General features: G+C 33.1%; 1 protein-coding gene across 7 annotated transcripts in view; it reads right to left on the reverse strand.

Moving 5' to 3' along the window:
- LOC111512544 (protein fem-1 homolog CG6966) overlaps nucleotides 1-27,784 on the reverse strand; it is a 452,752-nt gene that overhangs the window by 113,243 nt on the left and 311,725 nt on the right. For all 7 annotated transcript variants that reach the window (XM_074179254.1, XM_074179257.1, XM_074179255.1 and 4 more), the window contains one exon: nucleotides 20,946-21,108. In XM_074179254.1, the coding sequence (XP_074035355.1) occupies nucleotides 20,946-21,108 (163 nt within the window). The remainder of the gene's footprint in view (nucleotides 1-20,945; nucleotides 21,109-27,784) is intronic.

The raw sequence follows: 27,784 nt of genomic DNA on the forward strand, positions 1-27,784 counted from the left end.
TCATCGAGCAACAATCCATCATGAGGAGATAGCCATTAGGATTGGAAATCAGTGTAGTAACTTTTTATTGCTGCCAAACAAACCATTTTCCTGTTTGAGTAAAGAATATCTTCGTACCGCCATTCTCATGGAAAATCTACGAAATTTCGACATGGTTTATGTTCGAGGGCATAAAAAACGTGACTATCTAATTGCTAAATTTCACGAGTTGGATATACCTACACACGCTGTGAATTTGGAGGAGTATGACAATACGTCGTGGATGGTTCCCACATTCGACAACAACAATAACGAAGGTGTCTCACCCTGTGTGCACCACATTCGCAGTCGAACCAAATATAATTGCAGTCTCCGAAACGCAGATATTCCATACGCATGGCTTTATAATATTACCAAAATGAGAATATATAATAAATATTTGAAATATTTTGTTCCATTCTTTTAGTCAACTCTTCATCACATATGATGATGATAATGAAAACGAAAACGTTGCATGAAATCCCTTTAACGCTTCTGACATGTTGGGGATCGCACGTTGAAACGTTATACCCTCATCACCATCGACGTCATTTTCACGCTTAATTTCAAAAACCGGCAACGTCTCATAAGTCACATCACCTTCATAAATAATGCTTTATTTTACAATTGACAACACCGAACTGTTTACGCTACTACTATCTTTGAAATTGATCAGTTCGATGCTACCTCCATCTCTCTCACGCTCATAGACTAACCAAACCATCTCACTTACACACACTCTTATGCCGTTAAATGATGTATTTCAGTGTCGCTTATCACATTTCCTGTTTACTACGGCTTCATCGATAATACGTGATAACAATAAAATATGCGAAGAAACTGTTTGATATATTTTCATTGAGTTGGAATAAAACGAAAATTTGTGTGTGTGTGAAAAATTGTGAAGTTACAGTACCCGCAACGAAGCCCAAATCAAGGTCCATGCAGCCACACAGCCTTCAACATCCAATGAAACGTGAGTTTTTTCAATTCCATACGACCATACCTCGTGTAAAATGAATTCGTCGTATTCACCGGGAAATTTGACCCGCCATGTTTTTTTCTTTAATGCTGGACGCCATGTTTTTTTCTTTAACGCTGCACGATGTATACTTTGATATCAGCAATGTTTTTTTCTTTAACGCTGTACACACTCTGTATTTCATATCTTTTCCTTCTATTACGTTGGCAGCCATGTTTTTTTCTTCAACGCCCGTGGCCTTGTTTTTTTTCTCACGCTGCACTGAATACCCGCCGCCATGTTTTTTCATTTAACCGCCATGTTTTTTCCTTTAACGCTGTACACACCCTGTATTTGATGTGTTTTGAAGCAACACTTTGTATACCCTATTATTATCGGTGCCACGGACCACGTACGTCTCGCCTCGAGGTGCAGCCCACGTAGGTCGCGCCCTGAGGTACGGCCCACGTAAGTCGCGCCCCGTAAAACGCACACGCTCCACGATGTACCATCCACAATGGGGCCCAACCACAGCTCGACACCGGCGTCGACCTCCCACTGCGATACCAAGTGGATTTTTTCAACATCAACAACCAATCACAGAGCTCCAGCAGAGTCGCTATACTTATTTTTCAGAAAACTACCAATCACAGAGCTCCAGCAGAGACGTCAGACCTTCAAACCACGCCTCCCGAACGCTCAATACTCACATTGCAACTTCATTCCTTCTTCCACCTCTTTCGCGAAGAACTACACCCTCATTGACAATGACCAGCAGCTCCCATGGACAACAACCATCGAGAACTACCCCATTGATTCTTGAACCCGCTTTGGCTATCTACTCTTGTATTGATAAAACGATCTTTTGAACAATTTTTTTCGATGTGAAAGAATATTTACTTAATGAAAATGATATTAACCTAGTATACTACTCAGTGATCTTCAAATATACACCTTTACCTACCTGACAAGTTATATGGAAACAGTACGTTAAGAAATCGACTTCATCCTCTCCCTGTTCTTTTCGCGAACTTAACAATAGAATAAAAAAAACATTTCCATAGAGAACGTATCATTTTTACAAGTGCTCAGAAGAACATGCACCATTCGCAGCAAAGTCTCGTTTATCACTACGATAATCTTAAAACGACAATTTGTTCATCACAAGAACCAAAAAATTAATAAAAATGCTCTATAGTAAAATTTATATATGTGTAATTTTCTAAGGAATTCAATTTTCAGGTTCAACGAGCTCAAAAAATGCATTTCAAAGCTCGCAAGGTGCTCTAAATGGTGACAAACGACCAAAAAAAAACGTAAAAAACGACCAAAATTACGAGAAATGGGCGTTTGAACCGTGCACAGGTCTTAAAAAATCTGAAAAAATTCATGGAGGTGTATTTTTTTATAAGTTTTCAGAAAAATAAAAAAAAGACGTATTTTTTCAAATTTTTTTTCGGTCATTTTAATTTTTTTTTCATTTTTTTAAGTTGTGAGCACGGGATTTTGGGGACCAAAAATTATTTTTTTCTAAACGTGTTATCATCACCTATAATAATGATTTCTTTCAGATAGTAAGCTGGGAAAAAAATTATTGAAAAAAAAATTATGGCTCCCCAGCAGGGGGGAGACGAGTCACGTGACCTATGGACTACCTCGAACATGTTTTTTCAGCCCGATTGACATATTTCATGGGTGAGTTTGGGCATTGGAGATGGGGGGCATTTGATCTTTCTTAATAGGGGATACTCTTTACATATAAGTTGAGAAGCCCTGTCCCCGCAGACTATATCAACGAGCCCAGGATGTGTGGAAAACTTTCTGTTGTCAGACTCTGGGTCAATACGTGGATTTATATATGAAAACAGATATCCTCCTCCTCGCTGACGTATTTGAACAATTTACTGAATTTTTATCGTTCTCCCAATGGGGATTCAGACATATTCTGTGAAGTTCTGGCACAAATATTAGATCTGATTTTTAAACCTCAGTAATATATTTTTCATAGTGAAAAAAAAATTCGTGCAATCTGCTACAGGACTCAAAATCTGGACCCTGCCCACTAGTATACTCTACCAGGACTTACGTGGGATGCGATGCTCAAATACACCAGAGTTGAATTGAAACTACTCACCGATCCTGACACGTTTCTATTTGTTGAACGAGTTTGTTCGAAGAAAAGAGCTCATGCGAACAATGAATATTTGAATGATTATGAGACCCTTCGAATATATGCTTGAAGTTGATCTTGAGTATCCTAAATATCTACATGATTCGCAAGCAATTGCTAATGGCCTTTTTATCACGAAAATTCTTTGAATACTTCAATTCAACCAATCATCATGGTTGAAATCCTATATTGATTTGAATACAGACATGCGGAAAAGGGCTACGAATGGGTTTGAGAAAAACCTCTTCAAGCTAATGAACAATGCAGTATTCAGAAAAACGATGGAAGACTTCAGAAAAAATGTCAACATTAAACATTAAACTGATAAAAATCTAAATAAACCGGTACAAGTAGGACAGACTATCTTAGACTTAGCAAAAACTACCATATACGATTTTTATTATGACAATATGTGTTATCGATTCGGAGATATTTGTGTTATTCTCCACTCCGATACAGATAGCCTGATTTATGAAATACTAGTACTGTGTTGCTGTATCACTGCTGTTCCAATGTTTTGACAGAATCAGAATCAACGAACTTAGGCGTGCGCAGCGTTATAGAACAGTGATTTCAACAAATTGTTCTACATCGCCATCTATTGGCGAGTTATAGAAACATGTATAGCCTAAAAACCTTCTCTATGAAAAATTACTTATACATGTCAAGTTTCATCACGATCGGTTCAGCGATGTAGAAGTTTATCGCTTACCAACCAACCAACAAACATCCATTTTTATCCAATCAGAATCCTTATGAAATCATACGTCAAGATCGTTAACAAATTGTTCGTTACTTCCGATTATCCTTCCAATAATCAGTTTAACGTTCCTTTGGTTGATAAGAAAGTTCTAGGGATGATGAAAGATGATAATAACGCAGTTCCGATGACTGAATACGTAGGCCTTAGATCGAAATTGTATGCAACTAGGGTATTGGTGACGGAGGATGGCATCAATAAGAAGCGGTAGCACTAGGTAAATGATGGCTATGATGAGGATGGAATTAATCGAATCATCTCATGCGTGGGGGTTTACCAAGAAGGCAAAAGAGGGTCAAATCTTCTGTGATGTAGAATAAAATTACGTTCGATGATTATGTGAATTGCTTAGATAATTGGAAGAATATGAGTGTCACCCATCAAGTACAAACATCAAGTACATTCCATTGCCCAATAGAATACTGCTCTCAGCCCTGAAGATGCTAAACGTTATATTATTCCTTGGGGTCACTATTCTATCTCTCAAACATTAAATGCTATGGATATTGATGATTATTAGTAGATATGTATTTGGCTGCAGTTCAACTGAGAGAATATTCTCATATCATTACTAACTGTTCAATGAACTACTTCATATTATTGGTAGATTTTAGGTATAGACATTCAAAAAACTGATAGCAGCAGAATGTCTCGATACTCGAAAAAATGAAATTGGGAACATATCAATAAACATATATTGTTTTGAATTGATGAATAATTCCTTCCTACGCTAGAAACTTCCAAACCCATTGCCCTTTTCGATTTTACTAACCCCTCACTAATAACTAACATAATGCTGATTACAGTCTACAAGCAATTTTTCCTTCAAGCAATTTTTCCTACAAGCAATTTTCATCTATTCAAAAGGTGAAATATTGCTCCATCACGTGGTGACGCTATTATTATGATTCAACCAAAGTATACTAATTTCCTATTCTTCTCAATATCCTAAGTGAAAAAAATCTTGGTTCTTTACAGACAAGGTTTTTTTATTAATTCAATTTCAATTTTTCTACTGTGGACGGTTATTTCTTCGAAATGACATGTAATGTTACATTGCAGATCATATGGGTTTTTGAAAAAAGTGGGGTTTCAAAAATGCTTGCTTTTCGCTGCGGTTGAAATGACCAAAATGATCGTTTCAGCGCGTTATATTTTTATGGATTTTTTTATGCGATTTTCATGTCAGAAATGAACGCTTCATGGAATGATACGCCACTTTTCTTTTTATTATCTTGACATCACCTTCCCTAATTTCTGGATTGGACATGTAGGACCTCAAAATTGGCCAACTCGCAGTCCTGATATGAATCCTCTAGATTTTTATTCATAGGGTCATCTGAAGGCTCTTGTTTATGAAGTTGCCCGAGCTATCGCTAACGTTTATTAGCTTTATCGAGGGCTGTAATATAAAAAGGACATAATAAATATGTATATATATATATATATATATATATATATATATATATATATATATATATATATATATATATATATATATATATATATATATATATATATAGATAAAGGAGTTTTTTAATCGGACATAGCACTCAAGGAAGTGGCAAACCATAAACACGTGTTTCGGGCTTTTGGCCCATCAATCAGTATGGTGCAGCCAAGTGTAAGGATGGGCAACACTTGGTTACCAGAAGAAATAAATACAAGACACTCGATAACCTTCGTATTTATATATATATATATATATATATATATATATATATATATATATATATACATATATATATATATATATATATATATATATATACATATATACATATATATATATATATATATATATATATATATATATATATATATATATATATATATATATATATATATTTCTAAAGAATTGTTCAACATCAAAATGACAACTTTTTGACATTGAATAATGTGAAATACTTTTTCTAATTTTTTAATGTCGTTCATCATGGTGATTTATACTGTGTTAATATTACAGGATGTATTCAGATTTTTATTTCTTGTTAGTGAAAATGAATAAATTTTGCTGAGGTTGTCGATGTCTGTCTTTTTGTTGATATTGTTTTCTTTAATTTTGATTTCAGCCATTTCCAGATTTGCCTTTTATTTGAATCTGGTTCGAAATGGAGAATTTTGGTATTAGTATAATTGACTGAATGATCATTATCTACGTGTTGTGTGAGAGCACAAGAATTTCGTTTTAAATTTTTACAAATACTTTTTTGAAGAGCTATGCGGGTTTTTAAATTGTTTTTTGTTTGACCTATACAGGGTCCTGCAACAGTGGCGCGGTGTTCCATATCTCTATATAGGAAGCAGATAGGAATCTAATTTTCTATAATATTACCTTATTGCTCGAGCTCGACAAAATAAAATTATTGGCGGTCACACAGGGTGTTCGATTTTTTCTGGGCGGATCCCAACTGTGTCTTTTTAAATGGCAACCTATATTTTTTATCGCTTTTTCGGTTTCCTCATAGAAAATGAAATAAACTTTATGTATATCTGCACTTCGAAAATATTGACGGTTTTCGAGATATCTAGCATGACAGGTTTTTTTTTCCAATATTCGTCACTCAGAATATTTGAAATTATAAAGTGGTGCCAAGTCCAGTTGAAATTTTTTTTTGGTCGAATATTCTACATTGGTAACTCTCTCAAACGATATATCTGAAATCGACCTGTGATATACAGGGTATGAAAAACCGCTTTCCAAATATTGTAAATGAAAATTTGCAAAATCTTCCTTATATTGAATGGAACACCCTGTATATTATTGATCCATAAGAAGCGCCAACGAAACCTCTACAAATTTCATCAAGTATTCCCTATGGCTAAGTTCAATAGTTTTTCTTAAATAAGCATTTCTTTCGAAAAATGGTCATTTTTTCAAAGCGAAATCCATTTGACGACTGATAAAAATATACGAAAGATATCTTGTTTCAATTTTGTACATTAGAAGGTGTCCAAACAAATATTTTTTAACGAAATAAATGTATGTACCTATCACTTTTTGCTAAATGGAAAATTATTTTTTCATTGGATGCAGAATTTCACTCATAAATCGTGCAATATCAAACCAAACAAGTTAAAAGAAAGAAACATTATAAATAACTATTTTTTTCATGTTATTATATTCATTCAGAGCTTGAGTTCTAGATATTCAAATTTGTCAACTGGCAAATTACAAAACTACAAAAGGGAGAGTTTAATTAAGGTTGATAATGAAACTTTTATAAAATATGTTCAACATGTCTTCCATTTTCTTGAATGCAGAGCTGAAGTCTATGTTTGAAAGACTGTTCTACCCTGCGCAAGACAGCTGGTGTAATGCTGCGAAAAGCATTCGTTATTCTAAGTCGCATATTTTCGGGAGAAGTTGGTGGCTCAACGTAAACCATATTTTTTATGTATCTCCATAAGAAAAAAATCTAGTTTCGTCAAATCTGGTGATCTAGCGGGCCACCGTACAGGCCCATTCCGTCCTATCCATGTATTGGGAAATACTTCATTTAGATGATCTCTCACTTCTGCCGAATAGTGAGCAGGTGCACTATCATGTTGTAACCACATTCTATTGCGGAGGTCAAGAGGAATATCATCTAACAAACCTGGTAAATCATTTCGTAAGAAATTGAGATACATTGCACCATTCATATGTCCCTCAAAAAAGTATGGACCAATTACATATTCTCCAATGATGCCTCCCCAGACATTTATCGACCACCTATGTTGATAATCCACCTGTCTCAATAAGTGAGGATTTTCTGTCGCATAATAATGGTAATTATGTCGATTTACAAATCCATTTTTATGGAATGTCGATTCATCCGACCATAAAATATTATTGAAAAAATATTCGTTTCGACGAATTTTGTTCATGGCCCAATTGCAAAATCTCACTCTTTTCTCGAAATCAGCATACAGTAGTTCTTGATGTAACTGAACGTGGTATGGATGCAAGCGATGTTTCTTCAATACTCGTTGCACTGATCTCTCACTTATATCCACTATTTCCCCAATTTGTCGTTGACTCCTACTAGGATCTTCTTCAACAGCAAGAAGAACTTGCAATTCATTATCTTCATTAGTAGCTGGCTTGATGCGCTCATGTTTGGAATAATTAATAGATCCATTTTCAACGAATCGTCCCAAGACCTTTCGGAAAGATCTTTCATCTGGATGCCTTCTATCTGGATACCGTTGAGAATAAATTCTACTTGCCAATAAACAATTCCTGTCTGATTCACCTAATATGAAAATCATATCAATCAAATCACTTTTTGATAACAACATTCTGATGAAATTATACCGACAGTTCAACTTCACGATTGACTAAAAATTTCAATATTCATTTGCAGCCAAATATTTTGTTCTGTCATTTGCCAGACTACTTGATTTCCAATAAATATTTCATTCGCTGAAAGGTTGTTTTAGACCGAAAGAATATGGCACAAATTCCGAGATTTTTGAAATTATTGTATCTATTCAAGAACGCCCATTTTGTGGTGTAATTCGCAACTTGTTTATCTAGCAACAGGTAATTTTAGGAATGGGCGATATTTTAAGGAAAGGGTATTTTTTGTATATTCTTATCAGTCGTCAAATGGATTTCGCTTTGAAAAAATGACCATTTTTCGAAAAAAATGCTCATTTAAGAAAAACTATTGAACTTAGCCATAGGTAATACTTAATGGAATTTGTGAAGGTTTCGCTGGCGCTTCTTATGGATCAATAATATACAGGGTGTTCAATTTAATATAAGGAAGATTTTGCAAATTTTCATTTACAATATTTGGCAAGCGGTTTTTCATACCCTGTATATCACAGGTCGATTTCAGATATATCGTTTGAGAGAGTTACCAATGTAGAATATTCGACAAAAAAAAATTTCAACTGGACTTGGCACCACTTTATAATTTCAAATATTCTGAGTGACGAATATTGGAAAAAAAAACCTGTCATGCTAGATATCTCGAAAACCGTCAATATTTTCGAAGTGCAGATATACATAAAGTTTATTTTATTTTCTATGAAGAAACCGAAAAAGCGATAAAAAATATAGGTTGCCATTTAAAAAGACACAGTTGGGATCCGCCCAGAAAAAATCGAACAGAACACCCTGTGTGACCGCCAATATTTTTATTTTGTCGAGCTCGAGCAATAAGGTAATATTATAGAAAATTAGATTCCTATCTGCTTCCTATATAGAGATATGGAACACCGCGCCACTGTTGCAGGACCCTGTATATCTTATTACAATTGTTGCAGGGAATTTCGTAAACTACATGTGACATTTAAAATAACGGATCTTCATCTTTCAATTTTGAATGTAGTTTATCAAGGGTTTAACTTTCTTTTGTGAAATTTTCATATTCTGTTCTTGTTTAAATACGTTTATGATATTGCTGGACAATTCAGGGACATAAGGAATGGAAAAGTATTTGAAATTTGGATTTTCAGCTTAATTGCTCTCTCTGATGTTGATAATATTAGATGAAGTATTATATAACCAACTTATTTAAAAATTTTGGAAGAAAAAATTAGTTAATAAAATATTGAATTATTGTTTAAAATTTTTTTCTACCAATGTAGGATGAGAAATTTTTTCTATTCGATTTTTCAAACATAAAACTAAATTAATTTTCATTTTTTTGTGGATGGCAGGATAAATAGTTTATATATCTGCCTGAATTAGTGGGTTTAGTAAAATAATCTAAAATAAAAGAGTTATCATCATTCCTGATTAAAAGAGTATCTAAAAAAGGCACTGTTTTGTTTTTTTCTTTTTCTATGGTAAATTGAATAAATGGATTGTAATTGTTAAAAATGGTTTTTATATCATCAATTTTGTCAAAAGGTACAGCACATATTATATCATCAACAAACTGTTTATGATGGACCCGTGACGAAGTTGGGAGTTAGTCCTTGTAATCACGAGGTCTTCCAACGATGACACGAAACCGCAGTTGGCCCCCTGATGGTGAATCCGCTTGTTTTGTTTTCGATCCTTTTTTCGCAACCAAGTGTTGCCCATCTTTTACACTTGGCTATACCGTACTGACGACAGCTGAATAGCCAGAAACACGTGTCTACGGTTTGCCCACTTTGTGCTTGTCCAAAAAATTCCTCTTCATTGATAATACCATATCCACTCAATATCCCATAAAGTTTCAATTCTCTTTTCTTCATTATGATTTCCTACCACGTAGGATGGCTCATCCATCAAATTTATTGATAGAATTTTTTTAATATCACGAAACTATCAAGAATAATTTCCGATGAAATAATCCATATAATTTATCCCAAAATAAATTAGAGTGAAGAATAAATGAACGAGGAATATTTTGAAATAACATCATACGAGAAAATAAAATACCTTACGAATATTTTATATTACCAGGCAAATAAACACGAGCGTTTCTATTGTAAATGCAGTATTTTTTGCGTTAAGCGGGATAAAAAATAGTGTCGCCATCTATTTCAGTTTTCTTCCACGATGTCCTCTGATACGTATTCCTCCTGATTGCACCTTTGTATAATAGATGGTGCAAAGACGCATATCGAAATCTATCATAACGATATCATTGTAAAGCTGAGAGGGAATCATTAGACACCGATAAAATTAATACCTTTGTATTTAGTCCATATACAAAGATAATAATGAATACTGAAATAATATAGTCCAAAGATAATAATGTAGGATAATAGTGAATATGATAATGAACATAATACATATTACAAACAATAAATAAATGAATAAATAATAAAGATATTTATAATATGGACATAGTAACAATTAGGTAGGTATTAGGTACCCACGAATTTATTTCACATGAAGATACCTAATCTACGAGATCATTAGTATCAACCTCAGAGTAATAATAAGACAGAGTTGCCATGCCTATACCAATACAATACATGTATTCAGGGCCGTCGCCATGGGGGATGGGGGGGAGCTTCCCCCCCTGCTTTTTCGACTTGGGAAGTGAAGATAGAAAAAAATAATAGCAAAAAAATGCATAAAAATGAGAGAAAAGAAAGGGAGAGATTATAAGGAAAGGGAAAGAATCAGGACAAGGTTGGAATTTCCCAACATGAATAACTTGGAGATCCCATACTTTGAAATTCTGAGTTGTTTGAAAACTTCAAAAAAGTTTAATTTCTCCTAAGTAAGAGAACAGTTGAACAGTCCACAAATTTTGAAGTGATAATTCTACAAAATTCCAACTTTTCGCTGTTTATTCGACTTGGAAAAGTACGGATATTTCGAGCCGTGAAGATAAAAAAAATAATAGTAGAAAACAAATAAGCACAATATTATTTAAGTGTTGTTTCCTTTCATTTGTATTGAATATTCCTATACATAGTGGATATAGTGGAAGAACAAGGACCTTGGTCCAAAGTAGAATAATTACCATTATTATTTTTATAATTACCAAAATTTATTTTTGTTTGTGCATACCCTAACTAACATAAGCATTCAGCCAATCTTTGGATAGCTAAGTAAAAAAAATAATATAATATAGTAGGTAGTTACTAATCCCTCGGCTTTAATTTTTTCAGAAGTTGGGAAATTTTGCTGGTGGGGTTGGGAAAATTTGGATTCCCTCCCCTCCACTGGTTTTTCTTTTCGCTACGGACCTGCATGTATTTGAAACGGGTATCTGACTATTATTTTCTGTACAACTTACGGGCGAGGGGGGTTGGCGGGTAATGAGAGGTTATGGAGAGTTTGTTTACATTTGAAGTAAGTTGGACCATAAGACAGTGGTGGTTGATTTAGTTGATAATCGGAGGGATATTATATATTTATAAAATGAATCATTTCAGGTGAAAATGTATTCTGTTCAAATAGTTCCTACACGAAATCTGATTTATTATTAATGTTTATGGAAATGGGGCCAGTTTTTCTACCACCTACTAAATTTTTATTTATGTATGGCTTTATAATAAAGCCCTTGGTTTTGGGTTGAAATTAAATTATTTCAAATGAACTACTTGATCCATAACAATGATAAATGTTAATTTCAAAAGTAATGAATGAATCAGATGAAGAAATTTGTGACTTATTCTCTTGATGAACAAGCGGTACGGTTTGTTAGGTCCGATATAAAGAATTTTCGATTAGAAATCATGAATATTTATAATTACGATTGAGGTTTGATATTATTATGTGATTTCATTCAAAATTAGTATCTGGTGGTTTTTGCGGACCGACATTATGAAAGGGGATATTTTTGATGTTTTCAATGTCTTTTCAATGTCAATGCATCGATTGCTGGGGTTATCAGCATCGTGTTTTGAGTGGGTTATGTTGATAGCTTCCTGAGCCACCTAGAGGGCACCATCATAGTTTGTAGTCCCATCAGTCATATCGCATCAGCAAAATCAACTTCGACTAGACTAGCCGCATTACCACCTAGGCCATAATTGATTATTAATCTGATTGAAATAGGTTTCTTTGTCAACCAGTTGTCGTTTCCATAGAAACGACCACCTTAAAAAATAAAACACTGAAATACAAGACTGAAAATTCATGCAAAAAAATTAAAAATAACTAATTGAGTAGGTACTCAACTTTTATGACGTGGAATCAAACAAAAAAATATATAAGTTTAATAAATAAGACAAAATATATAAAACACTAAAATGCAAGACTGAAAATTCACGCAAAAAAATTAAAAATAACTAATTGAGTACTCAACTAATATGACGTAGAATTAACCAAAAAAAAAATGAATTGTTATGTAATAAACAAGCCAATCGATATTGTTGAAGTTGAAACATTTCAATAAATGTGATTACATGTAAATGCTACACGATGTTCCAAATCTGATATTTAGGAATATTACACTCAATCTGCAGGTTTATCAAAGTTTATTTTCAATTTAATGAGAATTCTGAAAATTTTCCATACTCGAAGGATGAGGGTCGGAAATATTTCTGTCGAAAATCATCAATTTGGTGGAGATTCATATCTGGAAGACTCAACCTGCAATAATTTCTGCCGAACTGCAAGGTTTATTTTCAATTTTTTTGAAAATTGTCAAATTATTGGGTGAGGGTTGGAAAATTTTTCTGTCGGGTAACCCCGTCGAGATTCATGTCTGCCAAATGTATTTTCAATTTTATGAGAAATATGAAATTTTTTCATAGTCGAAGGGTGGGGGTTGAAACTTTTTTTGCCGAAAATGATCAACCTGGTCGAGATTCATGTCTGGGAGACCCGACCTGTAAGAATTTCTGCCGACCAGCAAAATGTATTTTCAATTTTTTTTCAGAATTGTGAAATTTTTGGGTGTGGGTTGAAAATTTTATTCGTCGAAAATGAATAATCTGGTCGAGATTCATAACTGGGAGACCCGACCTGTGAACTTTATTTCCAATTTTCTGATTAATGTGAAATTTTTGAGTGGGGGTTGGAAAATGTTTCTGTCGAAAATGAATAATCTGGTCGATATTCTTATTTGTAAGACCCGACCTGCATAATGAATTTTCAATTTTTTGAGAATTGTGAATTTTTTTTGGAGGGGTTGGTTGGACAATTTTTCTGTCGAAAATGATTTACCTGGTCTATATTAATGTCTGAGAGACCCGACCCGCATGAATTTATGCCGACCGGAAAAATGTATTTTAATTTTTTTTAGAATTGTGAAATTTTTAGGTGGGTGTTAGGAAATTCTTCTATCAGAAATGATTAACCTAGTCGAGATTCATGTTTGGAAAACCCCACCAGAAAGAATTTTTGCCTTTCTACAAGATTACGTTCACGTTTATTGGGAACAATTTCCTGACATGCAAAATAGTTCCCCTTGCCTCGACGCGCGTTTCGCTAATCAGTAGATGACTAAAACTTCCAGTTTTAGTCATCCCCTGGTGACTCTGAGTTTTACTCATCTTTTGATGATGCAAACTTGGTTAGCGAAAGGCAAGTTTTAGTCCTATCCTATTAATACTAACTTGGTTAGCGAAACGCGCTTCGAGACAAGTCCTTTGGTTGTAATTATTTTACACCAGAGGTTCCAATTCTACCTATTGATTTAATATTATTCAACGTAAAAAAACTGCCAAAAACGGCGAATCATCTGAAGATGTCCCATCACTCTTATCAGTACTGTTAAAATGAAGAGCTTATCTGACAACGCTCTACTGAAATGCATAAAAAACCGTAGTTGTCTTTAGACACTTGACAGTTTGTTTTCCGTGTTCTGCGATGCCGAAATGGTTCCGTTATATTTTTGTTTTTGATGGTGTGTTATGCTAGCAAGCAATTGCAGGTAGAAAATTGATTAATTTCAAGTTTCAATATTCAAATCATAGTTGAAACGTATATTAATTTATAATTCTTACATTTCTTCAGAAAATACTATCATTTATTCACTTCATTTAAACCTCTGAAATATTGGAAGAGGTGTATCTACAATCAAAATGGAGAATTTACTCAACAGGTGGGTAATACATGTGCATGATCTACATATCTTTTCAAGCGTTTATTTTTAACTTGTTAAAAGATAGAAAAGCAGAACACCAAAAAGCTTTTTTTTTCCCAAAAATTATTTTTATTCAAAGTTATATTCCAAATAATTACTGGATGTGACCAGTTTTCATATTCCTTTTCATATATTTCATTACTTTCTCCAAACGTTTTCTATTATCACTGAATTTCAATGTAATAAGTTCATAAAATCCCATACTTTTATAGGGAGCCCATACTAAGTTTTTCTAGATGATATTGATTCTTTTAGTTGGTACAACTTATAAAAAGTAATCATCCACAAATCTGATAATAATCTCAATATTTAGAAATTTAGGTGTAACCAATAAAAATGTGTACAATACAAAAATAACAATTGAGAAGCATCGACATTGTGTCACACTTTTCATGAATCCATTCATATCTTAATTACTGAAAAATACTTTAGGAATATTTCAGGGTAGAAAACACAATGAAAAGAGCAGAATCATGAGTAATGGTTGAAGACCAGCCTCATATTCTAAAACACCCTGTGAATATTATAGCATTAATGATAAAACTACTCAGCACATACTATGTTACATAATGTTGGTACTCTCGGTAAGTATGGTTACCTGTGAGACCATGAATCAGTAATAAATATTTGCATTGCAACTTTCCCATATTAGCAACCAAAGAAATGAAAATCTTTTATTACCCACATGTTGAGTAAATCCTTCATATTGATTTTAGTGGTGTCCATGAAGTAAATAAATTATAGTATTTTCTAAAGAAATGAAAGAGTAATAAATTATTATCCGTTTCAATTATGATCTGAATATTGAAACCAATTGAAAAGAGAAATGAAAATTTCTGTTTTTTACTTTTATAAAAGTGATAATTACATAGAAATTTTCATTTCTCTTTTCATTATGATTCCCTACCACGTAGTAACGGCTACATTCATTAATTTATTGAAATCAATTGATTTTCTACCTGCAATAATTTGCTACCATATAGCATCACAAACAACAATATACCGGAACCACAGAATCGGAATCGCAGAACACGGAAACACAAAGTGTCTAAAGACAACTACGGTCTTTCATGTATTTCAGTAGATGAGCGTTGTCATATAAGTTCTTCATTTTAACAGTTCTGATAAGAGTGATAGGACATCTTCAGATGATTCGCCGTTTTTGCCAGTGTTTTTACATTAAAAAATATTAAATTAATAGGTAGAATTGGAATCTGTGGTGTAAAATAATTACAACTATAGCACTTGTTTCGACTCCCGTTTCGCTAACCAAGTTGGTATTATGAGGGAGTGACTAAAACTCGCATATCGCTAACCAAGTTAGCATCATCAAGAAATGAGTTAAACATCATTAGGAGATTATCAAAACCTGCAATTTTAGATATCTCCTGATGATGTTAACTTGATTAGCGAGACACGCGTCGAGACAAATGCTCTAGTTTTGGTTGCTGTGTACTTTGCGAATCAAAATATTTTTTGTAATATGAAGTGTACATTTTTTATTTACATGAATAAACTTTTAGAATAACTGATTTCCATCCAATAATAACGCGTCTTTACGAAATTTTCCCTTTTTTCGATGCATTGCATCTCCTAAATCGAAATAAATTATCAAGAAGATATGGGGACTATTGAAAATTTTGACACTAAGAGCATTTTGTCGCTTCTCAATGCATGCAATTTTGGAACTTTTTTTTTTAATAACATTCATTGACGGCAAAATTTTTTCATCCCTTCAAATGGTTTACAATACGCAGCGTATGATTTTTGTGTATATGTTACTATTTTAATATGTCCATATGAAGAGACTATTTTCGAAAGATGGTACTAGCATCAACATATAAACTTAATTAAGATAAAAAATAAGGAAGTTAGATATGTGCTAATACCAGAATAGAAAAATTTTATGTAATAACCAAAGTGAAATAATCTTAGTTTCACTCCACATGATACATAATTAGCTATAAGCTTATTACCTCTAGGAATCAAAGAAACCTCATAAGACCTAGTCAATTCTTCTTCTGTTTTTTTAGTCTTTGCTTCGGTGCATTAGTTAGTTTACACAAGATTCAACTTTTAAGGGTTGTCTTTTCTATAGAAACCACAGCTGGTTGAAAGAGAAACCTTTTTCAACCAGATTCCATAACTAATTCTGGCGTAGAGGTGGTAGTGCGGACAGTGTAGTCAAGTAGATTTTGCATCATTATATAGCTAATGGGACTGCACACTATGATGATATTCTCTAGATGACTCAGGAAGATTTTAACATAGCCCACTCAAAACACGAGGCGCTGACATTGAAAAAAATATTTGTATGTTTTGTGGTTACCGTTAAACCAGAAGTGGTTATTGGTACTGGTTGACATACTATTCGCCCAGCATGATCAAAACTCATAAACTTTTTATAGAAGGCGTAGGTACTAATTATGGCGGCTTGAACAACATATACTCTCATTGAAACACTGTGAAACACCCTATAAAGTATTCCGACGATGGGGTTGATTCAAAATTACCTTTTATGTTAGTAGGTATATTTTCCTATTACTTCCTATTACAGCATCATGCATTATTAGCTTCTGATCTTTAATCCGACAACACCGCTTGTGGTACATACTTCTCTTACATGCTTCATTAGTACCTAGTCACAGACCTAGTATAAGTTTATTGTAAATTTGTGATACTTGAGTTTTATACAACTGAATCAATTTCTATTATGAATAAATTTATCATATTCTCAAAAAAAGTTTGTGATGCATAAAAATACTAATTATTAAATTTTTCATGTAATTTCATGTCATTTTGTGAAATAATGTATTTGCCAGGTGAGGTCATCTGTTTAAAACTAATGTGTCATCATCAGAATTTTGGACTTCGATAGTATACATCAGAAGAGTGACTTCAGGATCTTCAATTGTTAGTACTAATAATCTCGTAGATTACCTTCATGTCGTGAACCAACTTGTTACATCGTGGGTACCTACCTACCTCATTACTAAGGTGTCCATTTTATAAATATCTTTATTGTATGTGATGTATAATGTGTATTATAGTCACAATTATATTCACTATTATCCCATTATACATTATTTCAGTATTATGATTCCTTCTCAACTTTACAATGATATCTTTATTATAGATTTCGCTGAGTGTCGTTTCATCATCTATTATACAAAGGTGAAATCAGGAGGAATGCAGCCGCTAGAAGTACCACTAGAGGGCGTCGTTAAAGAAAGCTATACTAGATGGCGTTTATCCTACTCAAGCAAAAAATACTGAATTTATTTACAGTTTCATTTCCCATACTCGCCATTTTTTTCTATTCATTTTGATATATTTCCAAATTCATTATTTCATTGAAGTCTTAGATCCGAATAGAAATCGACCTTCGCTATCGGTTTACCGACTGAAATTTACTTTTTATAAGACTTTACATATAGACTAAGATAAGACAGTCTATTTTCAGTGATAAACTTAGAAAGTTTCAATGTAAGATGTTTTTGGCATGTAATTAAAAAGCACAACTCATTCAAAATCATATATTCCTATCTATTTATTATTCTATTTATTGTCACAATATTAGCTGGGCTCGATGTAGTTGCGGCAATTTTGGCATACTTGTCCATTACTTACCATTGATTACTGGATTAATATGGACATCCAAATGCTTGTTTGTTTATACCGGTATAAACTTGTGCGGTATAAGCTTATACCGGTATAAGCCTACAATGTCCCCAAACAAACACTTGAGCAGATTTATATATATATATATATATATATATATATATATATATATATATATATATATATATATATATATATATATATTTTATATATACACATTGATCCCATTCAAGATGAGTTTAACATATTTCCAAATTAAATCTTTTCTGAATTTAAATGAAGATCTATCACAAAATTCAATAGAGATTTTCATTAGATAAAAATGAGAAATATACATAAATTTCAATAACTTAAATTTAATGAAATCTCAAGATTAAAAGTGAATGATAGATGGTTTGAAAATCTTACAGATTTATAAATTCCATTAGGAGTTACACAAATACTAGCATTAGGAAAAAAGTTTAGTTTTTGCCCTACAAACACTGATATGAATATGAACTCTAAGACGGTAGAAACTCACATTTTCTATTACCATTATTTGAAAAATGCAAAAAATTTCTTAGAGAACATCCTGAAATTTCGATATTGTACAGTGATAAAGGTAATATCACAGTAGATATGTATAAAAAAGACTATATTGAAAAAAGTCAACTACTTATTGATGATGAAACCTACTATAGACCTTTGAGATCAGATCCAACAAGTACATTTGAACAAAAAGCAAATAAATTAGTTTCAAAACTTCATAATAAAAAATATATACATGATAAAATTTTTTTAAACAAATATAATTCTGTAGCACCTAGATTTTATTCTCTACCAAAAATACATAAACCAGTACTTTCTTTGAGACCCATTATATGCTCTATAAATTCTAATAATATCAATCTACTAATATCAATTCATTTCTAAAATTCTCACAGATGCTCATAACACAAATAATATGTTTTATGTTGAAAATTCATTTTCTTTCAGTGAATTCATTAACAATAAAAAACTTCCAGAAAATTATGTCATAATCAGTTTCTCTTTTCACCAATCTACCCAGAGAATTAGTAAAATCAGTCTTGAAAGAATAATGAAATGTTTTTTTGGGAAAGAAAGTTTTTGGCTTTCTACTACTCCATCTGATACAAAAAAATGGATGAGAGAATCTTCCAAAGAAAGGAAGGAAGTAATCAATTTGAAAATAAGTAACTCTATACATGGATGTGTAGATCATGCAAAGAAGTAACTTTCAGACACAAACTGAAAGAAAGTCCTCCTGGAACAGCTACTTTCATATAAACATTGAATTACACGAAAGAAAAAATTCTTTCGAAACAAATACTTCTACATGAACACTGAATTATACAGAAGATACTTTTCTCTATTCAGTTTGTATATCGAACATTTGTTGAGGAATAACAATCAGATATCATTCACATGAGTTCTACTTTGAATGAATGGTAATAAATTGTAGTCACATGGAACACTATCACCCTAAGTGGTATACACCGTGTTTCGCCTTAAGACACTTGCCCTAAGGCTCTTCAGTGCCAAATTGGATAACATTATAGAAAATACACACACTTCATTCATGAATTACGATTTTGAATGTCACAGAATAAGCTTGATCTGCTTATGTCATCGATGACATCGTAATGACATTCATTCACCTAGGAAAGAGCGGTACAGGCGGTACTGACGATGCCTGTACCGCCTGCCCGGTACTGACGATGCCCAATAGGCTGAAACAGCTGTATACCGGTGACTCTTAAATTGAAATCAATATGGGAATGATCAAAGAGTACTTATCTATTTATTTTTTGATTTTCATGGAATTATTTTCCAGCAGCTTGACTGCATTAACCTTTCTAGATTTCATATCATTTCTAGAAACATGTGGATTCGTTTTCCGATGGCATTTCAGGTTAGCTTCCCAAATTTCTGCTGCCGCAGTTGTCGGTTGATTGGTCAAACCACCAACACTGACATAAAAACTTGGCAAGTTGACTTGGGTGTCACACCAATAGGTGGTTCCACTTATGTTTCGCTTGCGTTTACGCAGCTATTTTTATCAAGTACTTTCTTGGTTTCTTCTCATTTTGTCTTCAATCGAAGACCGCCTGCCCGGTACTGACGATGCCCAACCGGTGGCTCTTAAATTGAAATCAATATGGGAATGATCAAAGAGTACTTATCTATTTATTTTTTGATTTTCATGGAATTATTTTCCAGCAGCTTGACTGCTTTTTTAATTAGGACCACGTGACTGGTGCGTGACAAGGGGGTCCGAGGGGTGAGGCGGAGTCCCAAGGGTTCCAAGCCGTTTGAATCTCTACGATACTCATTCCATCCTTTTCTGAATCGATTACGTCACACGTTTCCCTCTAAAAATTGCAAAAAGTTCAGCTCCATAAGAAAATACATGAGATTCTGTGCCAGAAGCCTCTTTGTTCATCTACTTGTATCCAATTCGACAGTCGTTTATGGAGAAAAAACAATTGACGCGCATCATTTTTTAAAATAGGTGATTCTGCTCACTTGATATAAAGTTAGCACAAAACCCCAGTGAAAGCCTCGATACAACTAAAAAGTGGAAAATTTGTTATCAGTATTTGTTGAGAGAACAAGTTACGTCAATTATTCGAAATATTGGTAACAAAAATGTTAACATTTGAGTTTTATCTAATTTTTATTAGGGTTGCTAACTTGATATGAAGTTAGCAGCTTCTGCAATAATTAGTTTTCTTTACCGGCAAATCCTCGACAATTATTCGACAGGTAATAAAATATATATCAATAATTTTACTTCAGATGACCTTGCAAGTACATAAAAATATTTTGTCACATTTTCCAACACCAAGTAAGACGGCCCAATTATCACTAATTAGTCCTACTTGGGTACTACAAGTTTTACAAAAAAATATTATTCTAGAGGTGAAAACTTACCGGAACCAGGCTGCTCCAAATCCGCATGACATTTTTCTATAAGGTATTCAGCAACGTCATAGTGTCCATTTCGGCAGGCTATAACCAAGGGAGTGGCCCCTGAAGTTTTTGCCGCCACAAGCATGGACACCTCGTCCTTGCCTTTGTTGCAGTGCAAGTATATCTGTAACAAGAGTATACTTGAGAGAAAAAACACCAAATTTGATTAGATTTCCAAATTTAATCTAGAACAATCCAAACACAGAATGAAATATTTATCATCAAATTTAAATGAAATATTTATCAAAGACGTAATTGAATTTCCCGTTCCTAACATTTTTGGAACATTCATATCATTCTCTACCATGAAATAGAAACCAAAGGAATACGCACTTAAATCACTGAGTGACTGAAGTATGGTGAACTTATAGTAAGATAAATCGAAGCGTATTAGTCGTGATTTAGTATTCGAAGCATTCACTTTTTTAGAAAAGGCATTTGACGTTCAGTTTTCTAAATCGCAATGGTTCAGTGTTCGGTTTTAGTGTGTTTCAATACTAGTGCAAACAAAAATAAATCTTGGCACATTTGATTCCATTATGAACAGTACATATAAAAAATACGCGATGGATTGTGGATGCTCGTCGTTTTGAGGTCAACTCAGTACACCTCGAACTTCACTGTTCATGATCTCTTTCATTTGGAAAACTGCTTGCATGTGAAATAAACTTCCTGAGAACGTTTTTCCAAATGGATTTAATCTCCAGCGATTCAAATCTAATGTGAATCGCTACTTGCGCACAGGCACCGCTCCCAGACCGCTTTGATAATTTTTCTGTAGGGCTTGTTTCATGTCCTCAAAAAAGATTTTTTCAATGCGACATTTCATAGGTAAGTTATTGAAATTATCGTATGTTTACGTTTGAAGCCATGAAAAGTTACAGAACAGTATGGACCGTACTCGCAAATTTGTCTGAAGTTGGCAAGCACAAACAGTGGTGCAGCTAAAGTGAAATTAGCTCATACGGTTGAAGATCAAAATTTTCAGGATGCCCAAACGACTACAAATAGTTCCACTAAAGATAATTTCGAAGTGTGTAGCGGATTAATTATTTATGAAAAATCGCGTATTGTTGATTTGACCAGTACTTATTTTGATATTCCATACACCTTCAGATGTATCACCTAATGTATCATAATGTACAAGATATAAATCGTAATACACAGAAATTTACTTCATCATAACGTCGAACGATAGAAATCGCAATTGATCATATAGTGTAAGATAGAAATCTACAGCGGCATAATGTACAGTTCCATAATGTACTCCGTCAAAACGCTAACGCATCATAATATCAACCAATCACAAACACACAATGCATCATGAAATCATTCCATCAAAACAGCGACGCATCATAATATCAAACGATCATATTCGTAATCGGTAGAAATCGTAACGCGTCATAACGTACTTAACAACGTAAAACATCATAAATTAAAGTATCATAACGTACTTTGTCATAATTCTATAGTCCATGCGCTTGCATACACTATGTGGGAATAATGGTGGAAGTTGAAGTTTTGAACTCATTAAAGATCTATGACACTGAAGAAGCTTTACTATGATGAAATTATTGAATGTATTCATTCATTCATTGTTCCTAATTTTTCATAATCCTGCATTATAATGTTGAGTGAAATTTTGAGACAGTTGCCTGCTTTGGAGACCCATTTATCATGAATATTTTCCAAATCGATTTATTTGCTTCCATTTTGTCTCTGAAGCTTTCAAATTGTTAATATGGCTATGCAGAATGACATAAAAGTGAGTAATGGTAGTGCCAAATTATTTTGTGTAGACAAAATTAAATAAATATCAAGTAACAAAATAACTTTGGATTCTGTGGAAAGTAGGACTTTGTTGGTGTCAAGGTTCCAGAATCAAGAACCACAATATGTGCAAAATGTTCGTAGTTTCATTACATTGATACAATTACATCTTCCCAATTATAATCAAAGTCAAACCAAAACAGTCATTGAAAAAAAAAACGTATGTAGGTGAGTGAAATCTATCAAGTATGTGTTTAATTTAGTTGATTTGCATTTGATTTGGACTCAACTGATGTGAAATATATTTCAGATACCTTCAGAAAACATCTAGGTGAGACTGTTGAAAAAATATCTATTCAATGTTTCAAGAAAAGAAATAACTTTTAGACATACAAAAAAAGCGAAAGATATTTGACTAAGGTGAACTTATTGGATCATTTTTTCTGAATTTGGTAAGAAATTGAAATGTTTTATGCATTCGATCAACAATTATTACTTTTATTTATGTTTCTTATTTCGTGGTACCATCACTGTTAATTGTCTTTTATTTCTGTATGTTCGCGTGTATTATGGAGTGGTGTTTGTTGCTTGAGTTAGAGTAGCTTTGAGCTAGACTTCGCCAGAATCTCCTGAACTTATTTTCATTTTCAAATGTATCTTTGTATTGTTTTTTTGTATTATCAATAAAGCGGATTTATTATTATTATTATATATATATTAGTATAATTTGGTATACAATCTTCACCTCTGTCATGAAAGATTCGTATGTGTAGTAATACTTACTGAAAAAATTGGGTATATGCTTATGTTCCACAACATATCTATCAGAATTTCAATTCGTCTGTTTACAATACACATCTATTAAATAATACAATGCTCTATTTTTATTTAGATTACATCTATTGCTGGATGAAAATAGGAAACATGTTTTATCAAGACATTCAGCAGGCAAAAGTTAATGTCAATCATCACACAGCCTTCAAGTTGGATTTTCTAATGCAGCAGAGCAATTGCTAACAAATTCGAGAAGATACTGATTCAAATTCCAGGTAATTGTGCAAATTTATTGAGACTATGGAAATATTATGAAGTTTCAATTGAACAGATTAATAATCCTCTTAGGATAAAGAGTGTAAGTATTGATTCATCTGTCTTTTTATGTTGCAAGGTCCGTCTATCATTGCAAATATGGAGTAATTCAACGTAGAATTTGATAATTATATTGTCACATCCACTACCTGTACTTGCGTAAAGCAATGTTCAACGGGGAGCTTATCAGCCTAGCTTCACATCGACCTATAAGAGATCATTTGTAAATACCTTAATCTGATTATGCTATATGACAAATCAGTCAATCTTTGGCGGGAGGATGAGACGTCAATGTACATATATGTTAACAGGTTATCTAAAGTAATCAAATTATCTGTCGTCTTCAATATTTGATTACAAAAACCGAGGATATTATATTGGTTAGCAGCCGAATTTGACTTCAATGGAAATCATTGATACTCCAAATTATGTTAAAAATGTTTTCAGAATTGAGCCATTGTCATCAAAATTCGAAGCAAAGTATTTTGATGGCACTTACTGATAAAGAATCTTCTCTGAACTGTAGTTTGATTATGATCATATATATTGAATGTTTTTTAGACCTAGGGTGGGATTATGAACACTCGATCCGTAGCGAGTCTAATGTGACTCGACATCCATTTCCGACTCCGGCTATATTTTATCTCTAGAATAATAAAAATATTTTAATAATTCGAAAAATTTCGACAGCTGATGGGAGTACAACTTGCATCTGGAGGAGAACAACGAATGGCAGCCAGCTGCAGGAGATAAAGTTACTGATGAGTATATTGATTTACTTTGAAAATTTTTTGCCAAAAAAATTATCCTATCAAATTTGTCTATTTCTAGTCATGTGTGTCGAAATAACCAATGAAACCATCATTACACTGATAACTACCCATGGATAGTTTTCACGGGTAGTTATCACTTATGTCATGACATTGCTAAGCAACCAACACAATAAAGTTGTTTGACATTTCAGTAATTCAATTTATTTCGAAAATGTCACTTCCTCGCTTTGGTGTTCAAAATGATGCGGCAATTGACAAAATCATTGAAGAAAATACACCAAAAAATACTGTCAATAGTAAAAAATACACTTGGAAAATATTTATGGAGTTATATCATTATACGAATTGTTCTTTTAATAACTGTGTGTTCAATAAATAATTTTGTTCGAATTGCAAAAAATTTTCTCACTGAATATCCCTCGAACATTGATAAATAACTCATAATTTTATCACAACTTCCTCAAGCACGTTATTTTAGGTAACATCCCTCCGCCTTCGGCGTCGGGATGTTACCAAATAACGTGCTTTCGAAAACTGTGATAAAATTATTTCGTTAGTTATCAATGTCCTTGGGATATTATAGCTGATAATCTTTCACATTTTCACAATTTTACGTTTTATCTACAGTTTCATCGCAGCAAGGAATGAAATTTGCCTTTTCAAACCTCACTTCTCATGTACATTTCAATGTCTTCTTGAAATACCAATATAATAATAATAGTGATAATAATTGGTGGACAGACACACTGCTTTCAAACCTAAAAATCATACCGGCTTGTCATAATATGGCAGAAATCTTAGCCGGCGAATGCAGAAGGCATTCATTTTTGGTTCACTTCATCTGACAGACAGTGAACTGATTTTAAGTGTCAGTCCTTTTATCGGATCATTGAAACTAAATGTCTATGTTATACTTAATAAACTTTGTAGTAAACTTCGTAATCCATCAGTAATCAATAAAATCCTATGTTGTCTCTTGAATGCCGAAGTTGGAATGAATAGCGGGGCATTGTTGCATAGCGAATAGATATGTTATTTCACCTGTAAATATGTGTTCCATTTTGTGCTTCACTTCACGAAGCAGTAGCATACCAAATATGTTAGTTTTAAACTGAACATTTTGGTAGATTTCAACTTTAAGTTGTACTCCAATGCTAAAATCAACGATTTAGCAAAAAAGCATCACGAGTCACGTCTGGCATCTGGACAACTCACGTAATACTTGCTTTGCATGTGGACAAGAATGGCGCCTTTCACTACCGAGCCAACCAGCCACCCTGGCAAGTGACTGTAGTATTATGTTAATTGTGTTCATTTTATTCTTTCAGAATCAGTTCAGTATTTCACCTTGCATATACCAATATCATGTTTAATTGAAGTACTGTACCAATCAGAACATACTAAAATTTTAGAAATTATTTTAAAGACAAAACGGGAATATTTTTGCAATAAAACTCAATTGGTGATTGGGAGGCCGATGATAATAAATACACTACAAAATATTTTGCTATTTCATGACGGATCGTTACTACTAAACAGATGGGGTGGGGAAGGAGAAATAATGATATTGGTTTCATAAGGAGTCACACGGGATTTTTATTATTTACCTTCACTGTTCAATTTGTCAATAAATGATATTGAACTTTCCAACTTTTGAAAATACTCAATTCCTGTTGTTGATTTGTCAGCTGACAGATACATCCACTTTTTTTAAAGTATTAGTATCACCCAATACACCTTAGAATATGAGTAATTCATTTCTAACAATATTCCTTCTTATATCTACATGATAGAATTCAGCAATGTGTTGGGCATGTGTAGATCATTGATTTCAAGCTTTGTTTACTGTTGCATATACTAGTGAATAATACTCATTTGTAATTTGGTACTCTTCCTTATACTTTTGTAGTCTATAGGAAAATAAAGCTATTTATTCATTTGTTATTTATTTATATATTGTGTCTTGTCTTGATTCATTCTGAAATTTTGTGAAAGTGGATGTACTTTTATAATATATACTAGTCGAGTTGTTTTAATTTTGTTGATTTTTCATTGTCTGAGAATATGTATTTGTTGTTTAGTTTTTTTTTTTAATGTTAATGAAATATTATTATTTTGTGTCATTCATTTTCCTCTCGAAATACTTGACCTTTGAATGTTATTGAAATTGTCCAGTCAACAACTAAGAAGAATATGCTTCAAAATTCAAATAATAAATTTGGTTCAGATTGAAGAGGGTTACTAATACTAAAAACCAGTGTGATAACGACGTAGACTTTTTTCAGTGTAGTCATTCCAATAGCGATGGTGAACAATCCGAAAAAGAGATAGCAGTGAGTAAGATTCAGATGCATGTGAATATTGAATCACAGAGAGTATATTTCAAAGTATATAAGAATCTACATCTCACGTACGGTTTCGAGTAAAACAAACTATTACAGGCAACATCAGATTTGACCGAAATTCCTTTACCAACTGTAAGTAAATAGTCAAAAACAAATCTTATGAACGCAAGATGCGATCTAATACAGGATTATCAAAACCTTTAGATGTTCATCTGATAAAATCATTGAAAAAACAATATGCGACTGTTACGAAAGCAATGAGATTTCTACAACTGAAATCATAAGGAAGAAATTGAATACTTCCGGCCAAATCGTGAGCTGCTGTGACAAAACTCTTCAGAATTGGATAAAGAAACTAGGATTTAGATTCAAAATAATAAACAAACGGGAAGCAGTTATGGAAAGCAGAAGAATAGTGGAATTGCGTAACAAATAATCAGAACAAATAATTAAATAGACAAGAAAATCGGCTAATTTTCTATTTGGACGAAAATTGGTATGACACTCACGACACAGTTACGAAAGAGTGGACTGATAGTTCGAGAATGTATACGCCTGACATGCCTGCATTGCGGAGGAAGTAAAGGATGGGTTCCGAATTCTTTGAAATTATGTGGAAAAAAACCTGAGGACTGCAATGTTGACTATATCATAAGAACATGGAAGCTAATATTTTCAAGGAATGGTTTGAAAACACATTGATCCCAAATTTGGATGCGAATAGTGTAATATTTCTTGATAACGCTTCCATCATTCGCGGCAGCTCATCAAAGTACCGAACAAAAATTCGAGGAAAGATGAAATGAAGAGTTTTTTTTGATAG

The sequence above is a fragment of the Leptinotarsa decemlineata genome, unplaced genomic scaffold (genome assembly GCF_025532065.1).
Source record: "Leptinotarsa decemlineata unplaced genomic scaffold, Ldec_3_MD MMD2_tig00004839_RagTag_RagTag, whole genome shotgun sequence".
In the NCBI taxonomy this organism is placed as follows: Eukaryota; Metazoa; Arthropoda; class Insecta; order Coleoptera; family Chrysomelidae; genus Leptinotarsa; species Leptinotarsa decemlineata.